Source organism: Lampetra fluviatilis, chromosome 41 (genome assembly GCF_964198595.1).
Source record: "Lampetra fluviatilis chromosome 41, kcLamFluv1.1, whole genome shotgun sequence".
Classification (NCBI taxonomy): Eukaryota; Metazoa; Chordata; class Hyperoartia; order Petromyzontiformes; family Petromyzontidae; genus Lampetra; species Lampetra fluviatilis.
The window spans coordinates 7,334,555-7,358,890 of NC_136315.1; the positions used below are offsets into that span (position 1 = coordinate 7,334,555).

A 24,336-nucleotide genomic window follows, 5' to 3' on the forward strand; every position below is an offset into this window, starting at 1 on the left:
AACAAAAAACCACGCAAACCCAAAAGTACTGTAATGTGACATTTTATTTGTGATGTAGAGTGAAAATATACATGTTATTGCAATGTAGTAATCAAAAACATACAAAGCAACGCTAAGATTTTAGTAATTTCCAGTCGCATGTATTGTCTGGACAACACTCGTTCCTGTTAAATGTAATGAAATACACCCTTTATGATGTTATTCCTGTAAATACAAAACGTTTGATTGGAATGTGACATTTCTCCAGTCTGCGCATTACGAAATAAGCAGTAAAACATACAAATTAGTGGATAAATACAAAGTGTACAAGCATCATGTCCATTGTGCACTAATTGCAGTACATTTCAGCTTATCATTTGTCCATTCTTTCATCTCACGAGTAAACACTATCACTATTTGGTTCTTTCGGTAAAGTCACGTATGTTCCTAGGTTCCTACGTGACTTTACCAAAAGAACCAAAGAGGAGTGATCCCTGCAGTCACAAAAACTTAAAATCTAGATTGAACTCACTATCACACTATTTTGAGTTTTCAAAACTAGACCGTTCATAATTCTTACACGTGGTCAGTCACCGGCATGTCGTCGCTTCCGAATCGCCAACCGTTGCTTTTAAATTCTCCAAAACATTCATGTGAGAATTTAATGTGTTGAATGGAATGTAGGATTACTTATCTATGAAACCACAATTTAGTGCGTGTGAATGCGTCTAAACTACTCACAGGATACATTTTGCCATACTGGTTAACTTAGCATTTTTTCTGAGCGTTTTTACCAAATTCGCAATGTCAATTTGTAATCTGTTGCTGCAAGGTTATTGTCAAGTCTAACCACAGCTATAACGAACAGCAATGCCATGAAGATGACAAAATATATTAAGCCTTTTAACTGACTTGCTGGTAGGTTTTATGCAGCTCTGCCATTAATATTTTTGATTTAAAAAAATATACATTAAAATAAATCTTAATTTAATTCAAAAAAACTCTCCAACACCTTTTCATTTTCTTTATGTGTCCGCCATGCAACTTAAGACCGTGTAGAAGTGACATGCCATCTAAAGTTGCTTTAATAAAAAAAAACTTCCCTGGAACGGCATAACCCATTCAGTTCCATTACTGTGCTTGTTGGAGACAATACCAAACGTCTATTGAGATTCCTGTATTATTATTTTGACAAAATCCCTAGATGCATTATATCCAACGTTAGACACGTTGAATCCACAGTAAAGTTCTACCATGAATCTTCATGCAATTGTGCAAAAATATACTACCAATGTCACACCGAGCAGAATAATTATTTAAGAAGTGGCTTAACATAAATGTTATTAAAAACGTACTTAACTCTCAGATCAAATGGAATGTTAAAGTGTATATGAATAATTATTCCAAATGTGAACAGCTCCAAAAGACACTCGGGAAATTAAATTGCCTTTTTATCTGAAACTACATACCATATTGCCTTCCTTGTTGGGATAGCTTATTCTCATATAAACAGTTGAGGATGTATTCAGAATATTTTTTTAATGTAATAATTTATGTATACACGATTATGAGCCCGGAAGAATTATGCCGAACTTAACATTTTCAAATGCTGGCTTGTTATACTTTAAATCGGAATAGTGAATCTGAAAGGCAAGGTTAATGTTTGAGCAATAAAACTTTTATTAAGAAGTTACCATTCCAAAAATATATGGGTCAGAGACAATTGCTTCCCCAACAAGAGAAATGTGGTTGGAGCCTGAATATACCTCGATAAGTCTACGCTTAAAAATTATATGGTACGATTACATTCCAAACACTTGTTTTGTCTGTTAGCCCAAATACCCTTTTTACCCATTTGTAAATAAGAAAGCAACTCAATTATGGTGCATTAAATCGCACACGATGCACATAAATCGGCAGTACAGCCTTCCAACCCGAGTTCGGGTTTTACCGCGTGTTGTTCCGCATTAGTGTCCAACGTTTTGTTCCACATACTGGGACCTTTTCAGTTCAGCACTTCAGCGAAACATTTGACATCGTCCCAAACAAAACTCGGTAACAACCCGAAAACGGATTTGTAGCTGTACAGCAAAGCCATGAAGACCAAACAAAGTAAATCTACAGTATTCATACCTCACTCGGTGTAAACAAAACACACATGCCGTGCTGGTAGAAGTTTAGGGATATTTTACACAATGCCTAACGCGGGAAAATGAGTGTGCTATACAAGTACATTATACAGCCACCATCAAAAAGATCTCGGCTGAAGTGCAATATGGGTACAAATAAAAAAATGTTAATCGTTAAAAAAAGAAGTACTTGTGGAAAGTTGCACGATTTCAAAACGTCATCTGTGCATGCCACGACAAAACCTCCCGGTGAGAAGAGCACGTGTGTTTCTGAATCAAGTACTGGTACAACAGGTCTTGGCAGCCACAGATGTCTTCTTGCCAATTCATTCCCAACTCCAAACTCTTTACTCGGAAGCAAAACGTGAATTTCCCTAATATGCATCCAAGCGTTTAACTGTTATCGTCCACATATCCAAATGCAAGCGATGATGTCAATATTCGGTAGACAAACACACGAATGTTAAGTTCTAAATTAAAACAGCCACCACAAACAGAGCAGACAAAATGTATTGTACGCCAGAAACATTTACTACATTACACACTGGAATGGTTGTTTTAAATATTAAAAGGGAATGTACATTGTTAACGGAAAATATGAATGTTCAAGTTTTGGTATGAAATCGCAATGAGGTAACGTTGACACACGATGGGACTGTTGATGGCTTGGATGGATTTGTGTTAAAAAAAGATTGGGTGATGTACACGCCTTCGCTAATTGAGTGTCCGTGTTACACGTCTACTCAATGACGGTGTCAAACTCAAGCTCAAGACACCTTACAGACTCGTATTAATTAAAGTGTCAAAACAAGCGTCAAATACCAAACCTACACAAATGAAAGTTCGCTGTTGCTAACAAACAAGAATGTCGATGTTGCCCGTTTCCACAAAATATAATTGACCATGTAATTAGCTTGACACGGCTTTTAGGTTTTATAGCTACAATGACCTCAATTCTGGGTCAATTTGTCCAAGGCATTTAATGATAACTGTGTGCAACAATCATTAACTTCACCGTCCACGCGACTACACACACACAAATACAGCATCGCTCTCCTACCACAATGGTCATTCTTCACATTTCAGTCATGGCATGCAGTTGGCCCTTATCATACACAGAGGATGCCACAACGAGATCCCATTCATGTCCACTGCTGACTCTGAGGCACCCAGCTGAAATCAGTCCTTGAACAAAAATGCAGTTCTACTCCACAGTGTAAACTCTATTCCCTCACATTTAAGCAAACTTGCTTGCTGGTAAATAAAATAGGTGCGCCTAATCATCGTATGGGTGAACAAAGCTCGCTCTGGCAAGCAAGGTGGGCGGCCAGGAGACGGGTGGCACTGGCTCATCTCTTGCGCACCACCCCCTTGACATCACAGGAGCAGCAGACACATCATATCTGTAAACTCACCAAGTGTATAAGTGCTGCCACATGAAAGCCCATTTATTACATTTCATGACAACTTGGCTCGCACCTCAATGCAAAAAGCCAAATTGATCACGCAAACAATTTCTCTATGCAGCATTGAGCCAATGTGAGCACACGTCTTCCCACCGGCTACTACTACCTAGGGTGTGTATCCCTGACCAGCAGGACACAAACATTTTAAGTAAAGCCATCGGTCTACACTACATGCAAGAAAATATAGCCAACCATAGAAAACATATCCAACTGTGTGTCCATAGCTAGTGGTGCTGGTGTTGAATCGCATATAGCCGTGGTGTTTGAATGAGACTGCGTCATTTATAGCGGTGAATACCCGTCAACGTACTCTGCTGCGTTTCACATTATATACATGACAAATTATCTATACGCTGGTCAATAGGGATAATTCAGTATTGAGAACCAAAACCTTGAACATTTTACTTGGGCCATGGTGAATGCAAGCTACAAAATATAACACAATTTAAAAAAATACCCAGTCTGATCGAATAAAAGACCTGGTGGGAGGGCTAACGAGTCCAGCACAATGAGTGCAAACGCCCTTTGAGAGGCACTCGCCTCTGCACGTGTGTACATAACATCTGTAATACAATAATACGCAATATTCCCTACTCCCTGTGCCCAGCTGCGGGGCTCTGCGCGTGTGTGCCGCTCTGCCCGATACCGCGCCACATCCTCGCTGGTAGCGCGCAGGCTTGCCAACCGCCGCTGCCTCCGCCGCACCGGCTTCAGCAGGACACGCGGGGCGCGGGAGCTGCCGGGCCCCCGCTCGTCGACAGGTACTTGTGCACAATGTGGTCGGCGTAGCCCTCTTCCTCGGGCGTCAGATGGGTCGGCGGCGAGCCTGCGCGCACACACACAAACAAACACACAACCCTCCGTATAGCCTTTAACAGACTGTAGGGGCAAATGCTGTTAGCGAGCAGCGTCTATACAGTGCCGACACGGCACACGAGGGGGTGGGTGGCCAGCACCTCGCCCGGCCGCCTTTGTCTCCCCAGTGGCGATGTTTACACACTGTACTAGGTACTCATTTGAGGCCGAGTCGACTTTGGGGAGGCCCAGGACCGGTTCAGAAAATCGTCACTGGTGTTGGCCGTGAGCGGGAATCGAACTCAGGTCGTTGGGTTTGTCGTGCAGCGTGCCAACTGCTACATTGCCGCTCCCCACTCACCAGCACACCCTCCCACTATTTCACAAACGTGCAATGCGCAGAGCACTTAAAAATATTTTTTCAGAATTTGAATCTATATTTATCCTGGAGGAATCCAATGAGCTATAAAGGTATTTTGCGCAATGTCCAATAGAGGCGGGTCATAAAGTTACAACAAAAAACAATAAAAAAACAATCGGAGTGCAAAGTATAGGAAAGGTAAGCAAATCACTCAAAATAAACTAAAACGAAACTATTTTTTATTTTACTTGTATGCGCCCTAAGCATGTAGCATGTTTCTGTAATCGTGCGATGTCGCGGCGACGCGAGCGTGTCTCGACTTGCCTTGCTGCTGCACGTAGCGCAGGAACGAACGCCTACCCGGCATATCTTCTCCTTCTACCTGCAGAGCGGGGGCGACGGTTAGGGCACAGGTAAACTCACAGCGACGTTGCTCTCCTGTCCCCATTGCCCCTTGATGGGACGTGCGATTGCTCAACATTCTCTACTGAGTGGGGGCATGTTTGCGTGCAGTGAGAGCCAATTAACACTAAAGATGCCATGCAGTTTCTCCCAATTACATAATAATTTTAGTACATTTGCGTTCGGGGGTAGGTGTATGTGCATAATTATATAATCGTATGTGCATGCATGTGTGTCTCTGTGGGTTTGTGTGTGTGTACATATGGAAGTGTTAAGATACCATGATGCTGTTGGGCTGCCCTGAGTTGTGCAGATCCACATCCTTATCTTCAGCCAATCGCTCGCCGCAGCTGTTCAGCACTTCCCTGCACCAGAGTTAATTTTACAACAACGCACACCGACAACGAAGTAAAGCATCACGACGACAAAAAGACAAGCGGGAGTACTTACTGAAGAGCAAGCGAGCCGGGCTGCCCGTACGTCGTCGCATTCCCCCGAGCGTCTCCCTGCTGCTCGTCATCCGAGAGGCCAGAGGGCGCTCGCTCCACCGAGGTCACCAGCGACAGCCAGTCGTCGTCCCGGGGCGGCCGCGTGCCACTCTCCTCCCTCTTCCGCCACCGCTTGCGCGAGCCGCTCGCGTGCGGCGCTGGCCTCTCTCCCGATGGCGGCGGCGGCGGCGGGGTGTGGGACAGACGGTCGTGGCGCAGGCAGGCTGACGGAGTGGCCAGGGAGCCGGACACCGGGTAAGGCAGCTGCTCGGACAACGGGTCGGACGCGGAGCCGAGCCCGGGGATGGAGGACTTGTTGGCGGACGGAGAGCGCCGAGCGGAGAGCGAACCGACGCCGGAAGCCTGCCACGATGACGGCGCAGAAAGCGGGCGGGACGGGGAACCAGAGCGCAAGCGGGCGACGGGAGCGCTGCGGATGGACGCGTGCCCGTCGTCCGACGCGCCCAGTTCGCTGGACGAGCTGTGGCAGCGATGAGTCGCGTCGGCCAAACGTCTCAGCCGAGCACACTGCTCCTCCAAGTGGCTTCGCTCTGGCGAAAGTGAGGGCGCAGTAGATAAAAGGCAAAGGTGATTTAATGATACAATTATAAAAAATAGATACTTAATGTTCAGTTTGTTGTAAAGTGGGACAATATTTGAGACAATCGAATTATCCTTTGTCGTGCCACGCCCGATACCTGCAAGAAGGTGGCCGAAAAGACGCAGCGGAGGCTTTAAGGAGCAGAGTAAGGTGGGAGGCAGAAGAAAGCAGAGCAAGCAGTAGAGAGAAGGGAAGGCGTCCGGAATGGCTCAAGCAGGAACCAGAGGACCAGCCAACACTTCAGGGAGAAGAAAAAGGACAAAACAGCCAAGATTTACGCCAGAACCATCAACCATAAAGTGATAAATGGAAACCTTTGCATGCAAAGCAACCATACTAACACGAGCCACTCGGGTATTTTTCCACTGCAGAAGGCGAGCCGTGTCACTGACGTCACGCGCAGTGAACGACTCGAGATGCAAGCAGCAGGCACGGTGGCACTGCGTCCTCGGCGTGTACGGAATGACATCACACGGACTAAATGCATAATTAGCACCGGCCCCTGCCCTTGCTTGGCCGAGCAAGAATCGGATGTCTTGCGAGGCCAGCGTATCAGAGTTTGGTTCTGGTTCGTCAACTAGCCAGTAGAAAAGCACCCGCAAGGGGAGGGCCTTGCGCTGGCCCGGCTCGGGTGTGCCAGTGCAGTGGAAACGGGGTGCGAAAGGCCACGGAGACAAGGCCCGCGTGCATCACGCGCGTACCGCTGTCGTCCTCGCTGGCCGTGGCGCGCGCGCCGCCGCCCAGGCCGTGCGAACCGACGCGCGCCGCGTACTCCACGTCCGAGAGGAGCTCGGCGACGGACAGCGGCAGCGACGGCGGGTCCGGGCGCCGGCTCAGCTCGGCCAAGCGCTGGCCCACGCGCTCGCTCAGGCTGAGGTAGTCCCTGGGGAACCAGAGCGGAGCCAAGGCAACGCACGTCAGCGGCGGTCGTGTTTTGGACCACGTGTGGTGGTGGTGGTGGTGGTGTACGTAATCAGCTGCTGTGGAGGTGGGAGGAGGGTGTGGGGGAGGTGCCGTCTCAAGCAGGGATAAGTGTGGATAACTTCTCTATTTCACGATGCTAGATTGCAGACGCAGGGTAACGCGCACTGCACTTTGAGCATGACACCGACAGCAATTTCATTCAGACGCTGTCGCCTCGACAGACCTGGTTTCACCGGAGGACGGCTGCTTGCGTTGTAGCTGAAACGTCGTGAGAATTATTTTATTATGTTTTATTTTTATTATTTTATTACTTTCCTTCTACGTGAGTTTACCGAAAGAACCAAGAAGAGCAATTGGGGATTTATACATTTTATGCCAGAAGTTTTAAAATTGTTAGTGATGTGAACAATTAAGGTGCCATATTTTAAGGCTATCAAGTCATTATTGAATTCACAAAGAATTAAAATACAAGTGTCTCAAGACCATACACACAGTAACCACATAAAAGAAAAATTAACAATAATAAAACATCAGAAACATTAGTTGGGCAAATCATGTTGCAGCGCGACAGCAGGCACAAGCCGCTGTCTCAAACACCACAGCCCTCTCACGAATAAATGCCTAGACTCTAACGTGCACACATCTTACAACAGACACATAGGAACAACGACTCGCGTTTACAGGACTCCCTTACCTGTGCAGCGTCTTCATCTCGAGCTGCAGAAGGTCGCGCTCTTTCTCAACCGTGTGCAGGCACTCGGTGAGAAGCCCCCGCTCCTCGGCCCAGCGCCGCACTCCAGCCTCCAGGGCCGCGTGCGCCCGCTCGCTATCGCGCAGGCGCTGCGCTCCGGAGCCTGTCGACGAGAGCCGGTCCGCGCGGGAGCGCGACGAGCCATCCTCGCTCTCGTCCGGGTCCTCCGGGGCCGCCCCCCGCCTCGACTCGTGGGCCCTCAGCGCCGCCTCCAGGGCCCGGTTCCTCTCGACGAGCGCCGCTCTCTCGCTCCTCCACTCCGCCTCCGCGTCACCGCTCCCGTTCGGATTTGACAGCCGTGACGACGGTTTCAAGGCCTCGAGCTCGGCGCGCTGCTGTGCGACGATCGTCTCCAACCTGCTCTTGTCCCTCGCCAAGTCGTGCATCTCCTCCTTCCAGTCGCTCCCGTAGCTGTCGCCCGAGATTTGCCGGATGGCTTTTGAACGCTCGAGGTCAGCCTGCAAGCTTTCCAGCTCTCTTCTCTGCTTGGACACCAGCTCTTCCATGAACTGCTTTTCGCTTTCCAATCGGACGTTTTCCTCGGCCACTTGCATTTCACTCGGAGGCGTGCTCCTGCCCGCCTCGCCTCGCTGAAGCCGAATTCGCACGCCCTTCAGCTCCTCCCTCAGCCGCATTGCCGAACTCTCCAGTTTGCGCTTATCCTCAAACGACCTTGCCCTCTCTTCGGTCAGAATCTTCACGTCCTTCTTCAACAGATCCACCTCCTGCTGCGCCAGCTCCTTCTCGGCCTTCTTCACGCTGAAGCTCATCTCCAGGCGCCGTGTCTCGCTCCTCAGGCCCTCAAGGAGGTCCAAAAAGGTCTGCCGGTCCTGCATGTTCTGCCTCCTCTCGCTCTCCAGCGCCTTGGCGTGCGCACGAAGGTCCTCAAACCTGTGGAGCAATGCCTTGAGCTCCTCGAGGTAGGCCCTGTTCAGCTTTTCCGTCTTTGCTAAATGGACCCTGACGCTCCGCAAGTCCTGCTCCAGTCTCAGAGTCTTCCTCAGCAACTCCGCGTGCTCGCCTTGCATGGCTTGCAGGATCTGGTCCTTCTCCACCACCACGTGGCCCAGAGCCTTATTCTCCGTGTCTAGTGAAGTCAACTTTTGCGCGAGGTAATTGCGGGAGTCCTCGAGCCGTTCCACGTCGCTTTTGTTCCGCAAAAGCTCGCACCTCATCAGGCTCAGCTCGTCTTCCTTCGTCCTTTCCACCTCGTCGACGCGCTTCTTCACCATGTACAGCAACTCCTCCCTCTCCCTCCTCAATTCCTTCACCTGCTCCACAAGGCTCGTCACAAGCGTGTCGCCTGCAACAATGCCGCTGTCATCGGCCCTCTCCTGTGTAACGTCGCCCCTTTTGCTCATGCTCAGCGGCCGCAACCCTCGCCCTTCAAACGCACGGCCCAATCGGAGTTCGTCCGCATGATTCTCAGACGTGGAATTCTGCTGCTGCCCGTCACCACGCTGGAGCTGCACCTTCACGTTTGCCCCTTCCAGTGACATCACCGATTTCTTAAGCCTGTCCACCGTCTCTTCCAGCTCCGAGATCCTCAGCAGCTTCTTGTCCCCGAGGCTCCGCCGCGGCCTCACCGGGCGGCCCTCGTCCTCGGCATCGTCCGCAGCTTCGTCGCTCTCGCCGACGCTCCCACTCCCGCTCACGCTCGCGAAGCCCCTGAGCTTCTGCACTTCCTGCACGAGCAGCAGCTCTCGCAGCTGCGACTTCTCCAACTCGTGGCGGAGGAACGTGCCCAGCAGGCCGATGCGCTCCAGCGCTGCCCACAGATCGTCCGTCGCCTCGCCCCCTTCGGCGCCGGCGGCCTCCAGGGGACCGCGGACTCCCCCCACCTCCACTGCCGCCGCCGAGTCACCGCTCGTTGACGTGCAGTCGCACTCCTCCGAGGAGGTGGCGGCGCCGCAACGGGACGAAGGGCGCGACGATGTCTTGGCGCCGCCCTCGGCCACCCCGGAGAGATCGTCCGTGAGAAGACACAGGCTCATCCTGTCTACGAGCCGGCTCACGTTTTCCGAAACGCTAAAGCTCTGAGCCGTGCTCTCGCCCGGTATTTTGTCCGCCTCTGCGGTCTTGCCCGTCAATTTACAGTGGGCCTTCAAAAACAAAAAACAACACGCAACAGTAAAGACGTGCTCACTCATTGTCAGGGCATTTTCTTTACTCCAGATAAAATGTCTTCCATATTAAGTTGAAATAAACAAATGCTTTAAGTTAAACTTGTTTTAATACAATCTACAACCGGACCTGTTGCTTTCAATGTAATTATATATTACTGAACATAAAGGAGAACTTTTGTACATGGCAATATGGGAACCAATATCGCAGATCCTATTATCTGCAGGGTTGTCTGGAATGACAGTAATCTTACCCACTTGCTAAATATTGCGGACAACCCTGTGGATAATGAGATAAATTTGCCTCACGACTCCTCTTATCAGCAGCACTTTAAAGACAATTTCTGAATCTCCGGGCGAGCAGAGATGGCGTGTACAGAGACGCACTTATAATGACACAGACAGACGTCGAGACAGACACACAGTACATTAATCTCTCTCAACTCGTGTACTGTACGTGTTACTTGTCCCTCTCAGTTTCTCCGTCTGTCTTTATGTGCACGTCTCCGTGTTTGTCTCCGTCTCCCCGTTTCTGTGCATGTTCGTGTCTCCGAGTAGGTCTCTGTCTCTTTGTGCCTCCCCATCTTTGCTTTTTGTCGTCGTTTTGTGTGCAAGGCTTTGTTTGTCTGTCTTTCAGTTTCCGAGTATGTGCGTCCCCCTGTCCTTATGTCTCCGTGTCTATGTGTGTCTGTATTGACTCGTGATCACAATGAGGGTCAGCTGTGCACTTGCTTTATTCAAGGCACATTTTAAAATCATGGATAACCAGCTGATATTAAGAGTAATGTGCCGCACAACTCCTCTTATCCATGAATTAGGAAGCTGCTTCGCTATGCATTATGGGTAGGAATAGGGGCGAAGGAAAACCATAATAATAGTTTCCAGCAACCTTACAGCTGCAGCAGATAATAGGGGTCAGGAGTAATAACACCACATACAATACGAGTTATGTTATTATTTAAATTGCGCGTGTAAGAATAGATTATTTATTATTTGTGCAAATTGAAGGTAAATTATATGCAAACTGTTACCTGATGAAAATAAATAGGTGGAACAACACGATACAGAGATAACACAATAGACAAAAAGTGGAAGGAGCGAGGGGAAAGAAACGAATTAGTTGGTAGGACAATGCAAGACTTGCCATCTAAATGATGAAGATCACAAACGGTGAACATCAACTCCCAGTTACGATGATCATACTCGGTAAACTGGCCAGGTGGCTCAGCGGTCGAACAAGCGGCTTGCAGTTGGAAATTCGTGGGTCGACTCGACTCATCGCCCTTTCGGGGTCGATAAAATTAGTACCACTGTCGGGAATTCAACAGTGGTTGTCGTATAGATACTCACCCCTGCCATATGAATGTGGAGTTTCCATCGCTGGCTCAGGGCTGTGCAAAGGAGCCGAACGCGCGAGCAAGGAAATAACTTTTGATGCCTTCCACCAAAAACACAGAAGAGTTGCCCCTGTATCATTTTACGCCAGGGTGGGCCGCACGAGTAAAGCGCGGGGCCTTACCGAGGGCAGCAGGGTGCTGCTGAACGCAGGCTGCTGCTGGCTCCTCCTGTGCCCAGGGGGGCTCTGGGGACTGTCGTCGTTCAGGCCCTCGCTGAATAACTCGCCGATCTCCACTTGCACCTGTGCCCCGTTCACAAAACACACGAACCTTCACGAGCCGAACTACGCAGAAACACCGCAGGAACAATTCTTCCATTCCCCAAATCACATTGCGACGTCGACTGCTGGGTGCGCGCACCGATTTGCGCTCGACATCGAAATGCAGCAGCAGAATTAGAATGTGCCTTGGAGAGAATTCCAACAGCTGAAGCCAGGAATAACGGCCATCTGTGCAACGTAATCTCCAGTGTCATTTGCGAATAGTTTGTTCAACTTATAGCACCGTACTTACATCTGCAGGCATAAATAAATTAACACATGTGACAAGCCTTCATACATTTAAATGTAGTTGAGCTATGTTCGAAGTCATTTGTGAACCCACTGCTGGATAACAGCTTCTCCACATCATGTGGATTATGGTGGGGGTTAATTGACCATACTTCACCACGCTGGTCAGTGCAAATAGGTAGCAGATGTGAGAGCATGTCGATATAGTACAAAAATGCATGTTTCTGCACTGCCCTCTGTCGTCAACCACACAACCCTACATCACGATGACAACTTGTTTGTGCAAGACGTCACCAATCCAATGACTATCCAGGCTCACCCTGCTTATCTTACAATCTCCGATGAGATCGAGCACATTCCAGGTGACTTGCTCGCAGCCTTTTATCCTTTAAGTTCTACCCATTACTGTTGTCCAGACCAAAAATATAAATCAGTTGTTGCACACGTGGAATAAACAACAGCATGACCTTAAAGTTGAAGGACATGATAGGAAATTGTGGAGAATGAATGGATACAGACACAAATGCTTGCATGCAGGTGTGAAGGGGCTACCAGGGAGATGTGATGGAGGGTTTGTTCCCGGAGCTCCTCAAAGGACCTCAGCTGATGTTGCAGAGTCTACGCACAGCAACGCACACCAACACCGTCAGTGTTTAGAGACACACCGATTCTACAGCAGACACACAGCACTGCCGATGATGTCGTGTATGGAAGTCACAAAACTACTGACCTTAGTTCTCAGGCGAGGTAGTTTACATCTCGCCACGGTAGCGAGATGTTAACAACCCGACTGGTATACAGGTCGTGGAATTCCATTCCGACCATGACGCTTGTATATTTGGAGTTTGCGTCTCTCTCTTCCCGTGGTCGCGTGAATTTTTATCCGGGTCCTCCGGTTTTTCACTTCACATTTAGAATCAACGTCACGCGTTTAGAGTATTTGGCTGCTATAAATGTTCACGCGATAAGCCACTTTGTGGAGCTATCATTTGTGGCCCGGTCACTTCTGAAAAAGAGCTATACAGCTCAGTGGGCCTTAACTGGTAAATAAAAAGAGTTCAGTTGTTTAGTTTCAATAAATGGGCAATAGTGATTCCATGCAACGGCAATGTGTGTGCAAATGTGCCCATCAGTGTGTTGCGTCACACCTGTACGAAGTAAACTACTTGCCTATTGCACATAAAACATTTATTGTATCCAAAAGGAATTAACATAAAACCATCGGTGGACATGTGATGCAGACCAAGGCATAGTTGCATGCAATGTATGTATCTATTGGCTAAGGAGACAAGGAGTCTGGGTGCTACTAGGGGTTTATTGTTGAACCAAAGTACACATGATGACCATTGAACCTCGAGATACAAGTGAGAAGGTCGTTCAGAATATTCGAAGCCTAATATTGAAGCAAATATAACACACCATTGGGCTTTTTACAGTCCATGCTGAGTCCACTCAAACCAGGGTGAAATATTCTACGTTGCTTTGTTCCTTATTTATGTTCAAGCTATCAAGAGTTAAACCTTAAATGGATGGTGAAAATAAAAAAAAAACGTCGTGGCCGCCTCAATTTTTTGACACGAGAGAATGCCGAATGGAAGGGTTTTATTTTACGAACACACGTCGAGAATGCGCCATCATCTTTTTTGTGAGGTGCAATTGTCAACAATAGCCATATCAGACATTAGTACGTCTAAGCGGCATAATCATCGGTTCACTGCAGCTCAAACACTTAGTCCTACAAGGCGTGCGGTGAATTTTGTAGATAGCCATGTACTAAGCATTTGAAGGCCTGAAGACCAGAATCAGTAAGTTTGCCTACAATGTGTTCAGGGAGGCAGTTCCATAGCCGGACAGCAGAGTGAAGGGAGCTTTTGTCCAGGGAGCAATGTTCTAGCAACTGGGGGGGGGGGGGGGGGGCAAGGGCGTTACAAAATGCGCTACAGAATGTCGTGGCAGGAAGACTCTTGAAGTTTAGTTCGGCTAAGGGCGGCCTGGGACTGCGATGAAGAGAATATCAAAGCTGTGCGAGACATGGTTTTTGTAAGACCGCCATGGCACGGTTCGCCGACACCTCGTGGACAGAATATTACTTGATCATTTGGGAATTAACAAATTGTGCGTGCATGTTGCGCCCCCCCGTGCTGTGCCTGATATGTTCTCCTGACAATACGGACCTGATGAAAGCAAGCTGGAACAAGTTGAAGAGGGATATTATTAACAGTGATGAGAACTGGATTCATGTGGTTATTATTGGTGTTTAATAATAGCAGTCTCCCTTCCAAGTACCAACAGGCATAAATGTAGAAAAATCACACAGCCTCTCTTCCAAGGACTAAGATCAATAAAGATTGAACGCATTTAAGGCGTTTGGTCCCAAAATACTAAGCTTGCACCTCCGATTAGCATGGTTGGCTACGTACGGTGCAAAACAAGCAAAAGGAGATCACTGCCCAGAAACAATACAGATTTGGGATGAACTGGGGTGAAATGGGGTGTCCTGGACAATGTGGCTCCCACAGCAGAGCTGACGGAGGGAACTGCATCGAGACGGTAAGGGAGAAGCACTTACTGTGATGGTGCACTGTGAGCGAGCCTGCTGGTCCAAAAGCGTCTCCAGAGGTGAATCTGAAATAACACAATGAAAATAACTCTGGTTCTTTCGGTAAAGTCACGTAGATAGAAAATTAATAGATCACGATGTTTCCATCGCAACACAAGCGACCGTCTTCAGGCGAGAGAGAGAAAGCCAGCTTCGAAACGTCACGATCTATTCATTTTCTATCTACGCGTGTTTACCGAAAGAACCAAAGAGTATGGATTCCTGCAGTCACGAAAGCTTCAAATCAACACAATGAAAGCCAAAACTGATATTACTGTACTCGTGCCAAATTATTAACCGCTTTGTGGATGTAGACTAATCAGCTTTGTATTAACTGGAAATAATCTATTCTTGCACGCACAATTCTACGTGCATATCTTGAGCATAAGACTCTATTTGGTGGGACAATTCACCCTCTTGCAATTCAAAGAACTGTCATGATTCAGTGTAATTGTTTGAGTCAATCGATTATTTAATTTATCACAGGTGTTGCTAGTGACCCGTGGGGGTCATGTTAAGCCACGACACACAAGATGGACAAACTGTCAGGAATGAGGGTCGCCACGGTGGTGAGATGTTAACTACCTCGCCTGATATGCAAGATAGTCGTGGGTTCGACCCTGACGCCTGTATATTTGGAGTTTGCATGATCTCCCGGTGGTCACGTGGATTTCACACCGTGGTTTCCCCACCACATTTGGAAACACGCGTTGAGTATTTGTCTGATATAAATTTCCACATTATAAGCCACTTCATCGAGTAATCACTTGTGGCCAGGTCGCTTCCGAAAAAAGAGCTGTATAGCTCAGTTGGCTTTACCTTGTAAAAGTAAAAAGATAAAATAGTACCTGGGTCCCAGTCTCGATCGATGACGGGGGTGCTCATGACGTGCGCCTCTCCGACTGCTGCTCTCGGAATACCATCCTGCGTAGAGACGACAACGTTCGCTCTGGATCACATTATGCAGCATCTCCAAAAGCCCTCCCAAGTGGCACTACTTTCGTGTTTACGATATGCCCTATGCCGACGACACAGCAAGGAAAGTTTTACAACAACCACAGCTCCAGTATTCAGCTTCCTTTCTTCATTATTATAGAACAAGGCGTTTATTATTGCCAAAGGGCTAAGTTTTGTGATTTGTTGCACTTTGTAATGTTCCACAGTTGTGGGAACTGGTACCAGAGTGGGGGAAAAACAAAGGTCCCACTCATTGATTCTATGTGTATTGAAACGTTTGTCCTTCAAGTAATCCTGCATACTACACTGCAGAAAATTGGACAATGGCATAGAATAGTTTTATTAAGTTTCCCTGTACAAACAATGCACCGAATGTATCTGCAAGGCATGGTTTGGTTACACAACTGTACTTATACACTTTCCTATGAAAGCAGCATCACTTTGAGCAACAGACCCTTGTCTTACAGAGGTCAGTTATTCATAACAGACCCTTCTGTCTACACAAACATGTGATGCTGCCACAAAGTCAAGCTGCAAGGCAAAGCCCTGAAAACTTGGCTGCAAGCAGTTTGAAAATGAAATGGTCAGCATGTTTCTCTGCAGCATGAAAGTAAAACTTCAACAACTATCTAAGGTATGTATAAAAAGTCCGGTTTAAGTTGATAATGTTCACAACTCATTAATTATTCATTTCGCACCTTTGATTAGCACTACTGGCTACGTACGGTGCCAAAGAAGTTCAACATAAATACGTACATACAAACGGAGTACATATCATCATCATCATCAATCAAAACCAATTGCCTGCTGGATGAAGACCTTCCCAAGCCATCGTATCCCCCATGATCCCACGATGCAACAATCAATCGAGCACCTGCACACGAGTTCATCTCATTGCTCCATCCCCTTGGTGGGTGGCGTTCTCGAGGACACATTTCATCCGCTTGCTGCCACTCCATCATCATTTTTGACTATCAGCCAATGCACACAATTAGCGCTTTATAATAATGCTAAAAAATAATAGGGCTCACCTTTTACACACTATTGCCATTCCGTGTGCTGGCTTTTTTCTCACCAGCATGGAGCTGGTAATACCAGTAGCTTTCAGTGACGGATAAATATCGTTTGCGATCCATTTTAAAGTGGTAGTCCTCATGGGACCATGGGCCGTATTTAATTGTCATGGGCCATATTTAGCCCACATGTCACAGGTTCTCCCCCCTACCCAGTTTTACGGTTAAAGGTTGGACCATAACACAAGATAGGGACAGCACCTTGAAAATGGAGGAATTGTGGTTCTCTGTAACAAAAACAAGCCCTAGGTGCAAAAAAACAAAGCAGTTGTTTTTAGATGGTGGAATTTTCAGATGTCACATGTATAGAAATAAATATGGCCCTTCAAAGTATGAATTCGTGCATCTAAGAATCAATCATTTATACTATATACATTAATTATATGATAATGCATATTTAGGCAAAATGAAATTCATGATGAAGACCAAACAAGTTTAAACTAATGTGATAGACGGTACAAATGAGGACATAAAACAAAACGAATGTGTTCTTGAATTCAATCACTACCCCAATTCACAATCATTAATAACAATGGAGAGGGGGTGAAGTTTATAATGGGGAAATATATATAGTAAAAATTAATTATGACCTGTAAAAAAATTGGTTGTAAAGCTATTGCACAACATTTACTAAATGCTAAATAACTGCTGCATGCAGCACAGTATTCAGGGCAGCTTAACCCACACAAGGTAAAAAGACACCAAAATCCTGAAAGGAATGCATCGCAAACTCATGGTAGTGATGCCCATGAATTGATTTGCGTCAATAAGAACTTGAATACATGGTGGATATGTGACTGCAACAGACCTGAAAAAACTATTAAGCAGCGCAGTATATGGACTGCCTGAACACACCCGTTTTGTAGATACCCCTAAGTATTTCTAATTTCTATTTATCCTGGAAGCAACTGATTAACTCATAGCGTGAAGATGATCTTAATGGTGCATTTTTGGGATTTCATATCGGTTAGGGATATTGATACTGTACTTTATTGCCACCGTGATTGCCACAGTGGCAAGATGTTATCTCCCTCGCTTGGTATGCAGGAGGTTGAGGGTTCAATTCTGACCCTGACAATGTCTGTATATCTGGAGCTTCCACGTTCTCCGGGTGGTCGCGTGGATTTTTCTCCGGGTCCTCCGGTTTTTCCCTCCACATTTAGAAACATGCCTTTAGAGTATTTGGCTGCTATACATTTCCACGTGATAAGCCACTTCGTTGAGCTATCAATTGTGGCCAGGTCGCTTCTGAAAAAGATCTATACAGCTCAGTGGGCCTTACCTGGTAAAATAAAAAGTTCAGTTTTAAAGTTTGCAGCTAAAATAAGCCATCGTACCAAGTCACAACTCAACTCGTCACACAACATGGGACGGAGCAGTCGCTCCAACACGCAGGGAATCATCCCACAATTAGATGTCAACTTGCTTAGGAGGCGCCGTCTCACTACCGCAGCAATGTAACGCAGTTTTTTTTTTGTACGTTCACCGTAATTAATGTACGTTGAACTTCTTTACCACCATACGTAGCCAACCGTGCTCATCGGAGGTGCGAATGGATAATGAATGGCGTGCAATCCCCACGGTATCTTAACGTCACCTAGATATTCACCTTTGCACACTCTCTAGTATTCATTAACCATTAATTTGGAACTTGCAGATGACAGTGAGGCAGTAGTTGAAGAGCTGTTCTCTGTCCAGGGCAGGTCATGGTGCTCTCAAAAAACACAAACATGCAGTTTGGAAAAGGCAGTTTTTTCCATTTCTCATCATACTTGAACTACTTTTAGCTCCATTGGAACCTCATTTGCCAGTAATGAGGTTCCAATGGTGTAAATGCTTTACCCGAGCTCTCATACTCTGATGGTGCATTGTCCTTGAGTTGTGCGCCTTTTGGCGTCATCTGGTCCAACACCATGTGAGACTAGGCTCTAAAGAAAGCTGTCTCGGGTGTGGACCAATCAATTTCAAGGACAGTGCATACATTATCAGAGTTATGTGTTTTTTTGTTTACATTCCGACTGCAGGTATTGTGGTCAATTCAAACATGACTCCTTGTAAAAAAGGTGTCAGTTTTGTTGCCAGATAAAAGGGTAAAAAACCAATTATCACTACTTTTAGCTTTCGAGTAATAAGTAGAACGATGCACAAAAACGTTTACAATAAATAGTTGTATGATGGTGATTGCTGGCTGACATCCTTAGAACCAAGACAACTCCCTGGCTGAAGGGGCAAAGCATAAACCGGATCAAAAACTTGACTGTGAAGGTCAAACTCAACTCACAAATGTCTAATATTTGCACACAGATCACCAGTGAGTCAGATTCATGGCGTCATAATCAACTTAAGGCAGTAGTCTCATAAAAGCATTTTTCAAGCAGAGTTCTAAATCTAGATCTAAATGGTGTGTCGACGCAGGCAAGAGTGCGCGAAGCTGTTATTTTTGCATCTAGCCCATGTAATGGCAACGCGCCTGTTGCATATCCAAACTACAACCATTCTATGCGCATATCTTAACTGCTGTCACCATGCAAAGTACTTGTACTCGACTGCCTGAAGCAGGGCGTGGTGGGTGGCACCCATCTGTATGGTCACAACGGTGCAGGACACTGAAAATGGGAACTTGACTCGTAGCAGCAATATGCAAGCAACACAATGTCGCATCTATAGTCATTAAGACTGTTTACATTAAAACTGAAGAGGCCAAGACATTTTTGTCGTTGTTTGACTTGAAATTAATCCGTTAAATGTATATTGTTATCACAATTTAACATTTTAAGAACTAACATTTTATTTTAAAAAATTATATTATTTTGGCATATGCTTTGGAGCATTTCCTATCGACAACAAAACCAGAGCAAGATCTGGATAAGAATACACTGTTTAAACTGCATAGTCCAGACTGACATAGCTGGGCAGTGTTACCACTACATGCACAAGGCTGTATCAAATCTAATCACTTATTTAGTGTTTACATGCTGGGTGAACACCAATGAGTACACGTATCTAATTTGAAGGTGCACTCAATGATAACTTTACACGGAGGATTAAATTACTCAATCTCTATCTTAGTGGCGAATTGCATTTACTAGAATTACACATACACGAAAACCAGACAATTTGCTTATGCATTAATGTATAACAATTATATTAAAACACTGATTCAGACATTGTGTATGACAGAAATAAGGATGGCAAGATAGATCTCTAGGAAATTATTTCGCACTTTAAATTATTTCGCACCGTATGTAGCCAACCGTGGTAATCGGAGGCGCGGGGGAAGGATAACAAACTAAACACAAAAAGCAGTTCTAAAGAAATTAGTTTTCAATTTAGATTTAAGAGTGCATAGCTATAATGACTTCCGAATATCGGAAGAGCATTCCAGACGGCCGCAGAAGCGCATCTGATCGAGTGCGATACAGTGACCGTCTTTGTTCAGGATCAGTCAGGAATGAAGAGACGAGGCACGGGGCAAGTGTGGTGGAACTCATCTCAGAAGAGACGAGAGAACGTTGATTCAGACGGTTGGGACAAGTTGTAGGAAGAGAGGAAAACCACAATGGAAGTAGAAAATGGAAGCACCGGGGCAGAAACTGAGCGGCAAGGCCTAGAAAGATGTGGTTTTAAGTGGTCATCCGAAAATGAAGGACTTCAATGGACGTGGAGATGGCCCAAGACACGAATAATTGGAGACAGAGGAGCAAGAGAAGAAGTGGCTAACATGTTACGCTGTGGCACTGTGAATTGTGTCACAAGCTGTCACCATTACACAACACAACATGTTTTTAAAACCAGTCTCCCACATAACAGGAAAACGCGTTTGGAACTTTGTAAGCTCAATGTTTTTGTTGGCAAACAATACATCTAGCAAAGAATTAAGGGCGAGGGACAGTCTCTCAAGGTGAATGGACGCACCATTACAGATACTGTACCGGTTTCACCGCTCATGTTGACGAACTGATGCGTTTTTTTACAACACTAAGTCTACAACCTACTGTAGCACATTGTAAATTTACATGAAAACACATGACGATATTGCTTGCTCCTTTAGCAAACCCTTTTGTTTCATGTTCATCACTTAACAAGCCTGCGGCACACTTCCAAAACACAATGTTTATCCCTCGTATAAATAATGAAACATAACTTAGCCATTGCCATTATTTCGATTCTTTTCTTCACAGCATGTTTGGCCTTGTCGGTTTTTGTTCGTGACAAATATATAATTTAGAAGGACAAATAGATCTCATTTAAACAACTGCTCTATACAATTGAGATTGTGAATAGCCAGTAATACAGGTGCGCGAATTTATGGTTGAATAAGTTTAGACAATAATGATAAAAGTGTATCATCACCATTCAATCTTGTAATATATTTGACATTACATTTTAACAAAGCGTAAACATGTATCCAATTGTTGCCAACGTAATATATTCCATTCAAACATTTGACAATGTACCTGCCAATAGCAGACCAGCTTAGACGTAAACACATATTTCTAAATATTGTAGTGCGTTATATTACTCACACATTTTAACCACACAGTACTGTCAAAACGTGGCATACCTACAAGAAGAGCAAACACAATGGAGTCTTGTTAACTTTGATCACAGATAAAAAGGTGCAGAGTGGCTACTTTGGGGGGGAAATGGGCGACAAAAGTTGGCACCACGTGTGGCACGTTTAACCTGACAATGTTAAGCTAAATATATTTGGCGGAATCTCCATGTGGGCAAACGCGCGGTTGTTCTGTAACATTTACACGTGTCGCGGTCCGCCAGTGTTAGGACGAGACTTAAGCCGCAGCAGTCACCTCGTGTGGATCAGCGTGAGAGACGGGCTGTTCCTCGGCTGCAGGATCTCCCAGTGTTGTTACAGTACCGGGTGTTATTAGGATTTAGGAAAGACGCTTTGGTTCTTTCGGTAAAGTCGCGTAGAAAGAAAATAAATGAAATAATAGAATACGACGTTTCGATTGCAACAGAAGCAACCGTCATCAGGTAGAACTAAATTTGAGAGAGAGACAACACAGAGACACACAACATAGACACAACAGAGACCCAATGCCTCTGTGTTGAGGCCTTAAATAGAGAGAGAGGGGGTGGGCAGAGAGAGAGGTGGGTCTGCTGGGGCAGCTGCCGAAACAACCAAAGAGTAGTAATAGGTTTTTACCCTTTCAACTGGTACAAAAATACGACCAAAGAGTAATTCCTGCAGTCACGAAAGCTTCAAATAACATTTAGGAGAGAGTTTGTGTAGTTTTGCTATTCCACCGTTGAAGGAGCGTGGACAAGTGGTCTACACTATTATGGTACATTAGTTTGGGTTGAATGGCCAGTCACACTTTGTCTTTAATGCATCTCTACGAGTGTCTATGTATCTCTCGGTGTCTCTATGGGTTTAGCATATGGTCCATAGTTTGGGTTGCACTGGCACAAACGCACTATTGCGGTTTGTCTTTAATGTTCTATTCATGAAGGGGATGTGCGTATCGGCCTGCCGATGCTTCAATGGTGTACCATCAACCGCACCAGAAAATTATACTTCATGTATTTCTGTAACACGGATAACAAAAAACCGAACACAAACTGTAAATTTGTATACGTATTAGTGGAACGGTGGCGCAGTGGTGAGTGTACTGAACCCAGCAGCGGCAACATGTTAACTACCTCGCCTAGTATGCAGGAGTCGTGGGTTCAATCCCGAACCCTGACGCCTGCTGTATATTTGGAGTTTGCGTGTCTCTCTCCCCGTGGTCGTGTGGATTTTTCTCCGGGTCCTCTGGCTTTTCCTTCTACATTTTCGAATCAACGCAACGCCTTTAGAGTGTTTGGCCGCTATACATTTTCACCCGATGATCCACTTCGTTGAGCGATCATTAGTGATAGCCAGGTCGCTTTTGAAAAAGTGCTACATAGCTCAGTGGGCCTTACCTGGTAAAATAAAACAAAGTTTAGTTTTAGTTTAGATTCGCCCCCGTCGCCCTCTCTTCACCAACACGGATCGACCGGCGTGGTGAAATATGGTCAAACAATCCACATGATTGAGATGGCGTGGGGAGGACTTCATGCAGTAATAGACTAACAAAGGACTAAAGTATTAGGTCACACACAGTACGTAAACTAAAACGATATTGGTCGGCTCAACCGAGCATCTAGTGAAGTTCAACTGCGCTGTTGGTCCTTAACCAGTGGTGCCTAAATTTCGATTTAAAACTTTCGTGACTGCAGGGATTCATCTTCTTGGTTCTTTCGGTAAAGTCACGTAGAAGGGAAATAATAAAATAATAAAAATAAAACATCATAAAATACAATTCTCACGACTTTCCGGCCACAACGCAAGCAGCCGTCCTCCGGTGAAGAACAGGGCTGTGGGAAAGACAGCGTCCCAATGAACACCACCAAGCTTGGCAGCGTATATTTAAGCTGGGTTAGAGGAGGAGAGCGCCTTGACAAAGGAGTTTACATATCAACAGATGAATTTAGCATATTTATGTAAAAATGCAGATATGGGATTAGTCACTACTTGTGGAATGTGTAGGTGGTGGGAGGTGGGTCTCAAAGTCATTATGCTCGTGGTGCCTATTCTATACTTTTGTGTTTGATACATGACTACAATGGAAACCCATCCATTCAACGATCCTTCAAGGGAACGATCCTCATTACCGGCGTGTAAATACGAGCGGGTTGAGATTCATGGCCCAGGAAGGGAATCGAACCTGGCTCCTTTAGCTTCGAGGCGCGTTAACCACACAGCCACATACACATTTATAACAACCGGAACCAACAACAAGTTCACGAAGCGGCCGGCGAAGCAGTCGTAAAGTTCGCCAATGCAAGTTCACCTCGGATTAGCGCGGTTGGTAACGTACGGTGCGAAAGAGGTTCAACGTTCAGTACTGTACAGACATCGCGGTTGTGGCGTTTTAATCTGTGCACTTTGCTACCTCGCTACGCAAACTTCAGAAACATGTTCCTTCACAGACAACACAAACCCCACATGACCAGAAAGTGCCCAACAGGAGCAGAGAAAGAGAGATGTTTGGATGACACAGAAAGAGGAACACGGAGGGAGGTTGAGCGTGAAGCTTCTCAGCGTGGAGGTCCCCGCCGACGAAGGCGCGCGGTTCCGGGCAGGGCATTCTAGCCCAGCGCCGGCCGGGCGAAGGCCGCACCATTGTCCGTTGTAAACACGAATCAACTTTTGCAAAATCCACAACAAAGCGACACGTTCTAACCATCGAACAAGCAACCACAACAGCAACACGTACAAACTTTTAACCGGTCGTCGTCACCTTCGCAACAGATTTCCTTCCACGCGAATGTGCACGGGACGATCGGGACCAGCCCCTTTCCGGCCGTTGGTGTTAAATTATAACTCCTCTTCCGGAAGAACGAGGCGTTGTCGTTTTTTTTGTAACCGCCTCATTCTCTTTTCTCTTCCGGAAGACCTCGACTTCAACTCGAAACTCCCCCTCCCCTCCTCCCCCCTACCCCCCTCCCTCCATCCCCCCACCCTCTAACCCCCTCCCTCAACCCCCCTCCCTCCATCCCCCCACCCTCTACCCCCCCACCCTACCCCCCTCCCTCTACCCCACTCCCTCCAGCCCCCTCCATTCCCCTCGCTCCTCCCCCTTCAACTGGAAGCGGTTACGAGGTCTTCCGGTGTTCTTGGGCCTCGTCTTCCGGAAGAGGAAGAAGCTTTCGTCTTCCGCAATAATAATTCGAGAGAGGATTTCGTCTTCCGGAAGATGCTCCCTGGCCGCCTGGGCCTCGTCTTCCGGA

The 24,336-nt window shown here is 46.3% G+C and overlaps 1 protein-coding gene across 1 annotated transcript; it reads right to left on the reverse strand.

Annotated features, from left to right (window-relative positions):
* Window positions 1-39: 39 nt before the first annotated feature.
* Window positions 40-23,918, reverse strand: LOC144946500 (uncharacterized). The gene is made up of 11 exons (XM_078875434.1): window positions 23,847-23,918; window positions 15,373-15,448; window positions 14,495-14,550; window positions 12,478-12,543; window positions 11,539-11,658; window positions 7,840-9,998; window positions 6,923-7,104; window positions 5,583-6,171; window positions 5,413-5,497; window positions 5,055-5,112; window positions 40-4,400 (listed from the first exon to the last, which is right to left on the reverse strand). Exons 2-11 carry the CDS (start codon window positions 15,407-15,409, stop codon window positions 4,285-4,287), a joined length of 3,468 nt encoding a protein of 1,155 aa, XP_078731560.1. The 5' UTR covers window positions 15,410-15,448; window positions 23,847-23,918; the 3' UTR covers window positions 40-4,284.
* Between the last annotated feature and the right edge of the window lie 418 nt (window positions 23,919-24,336).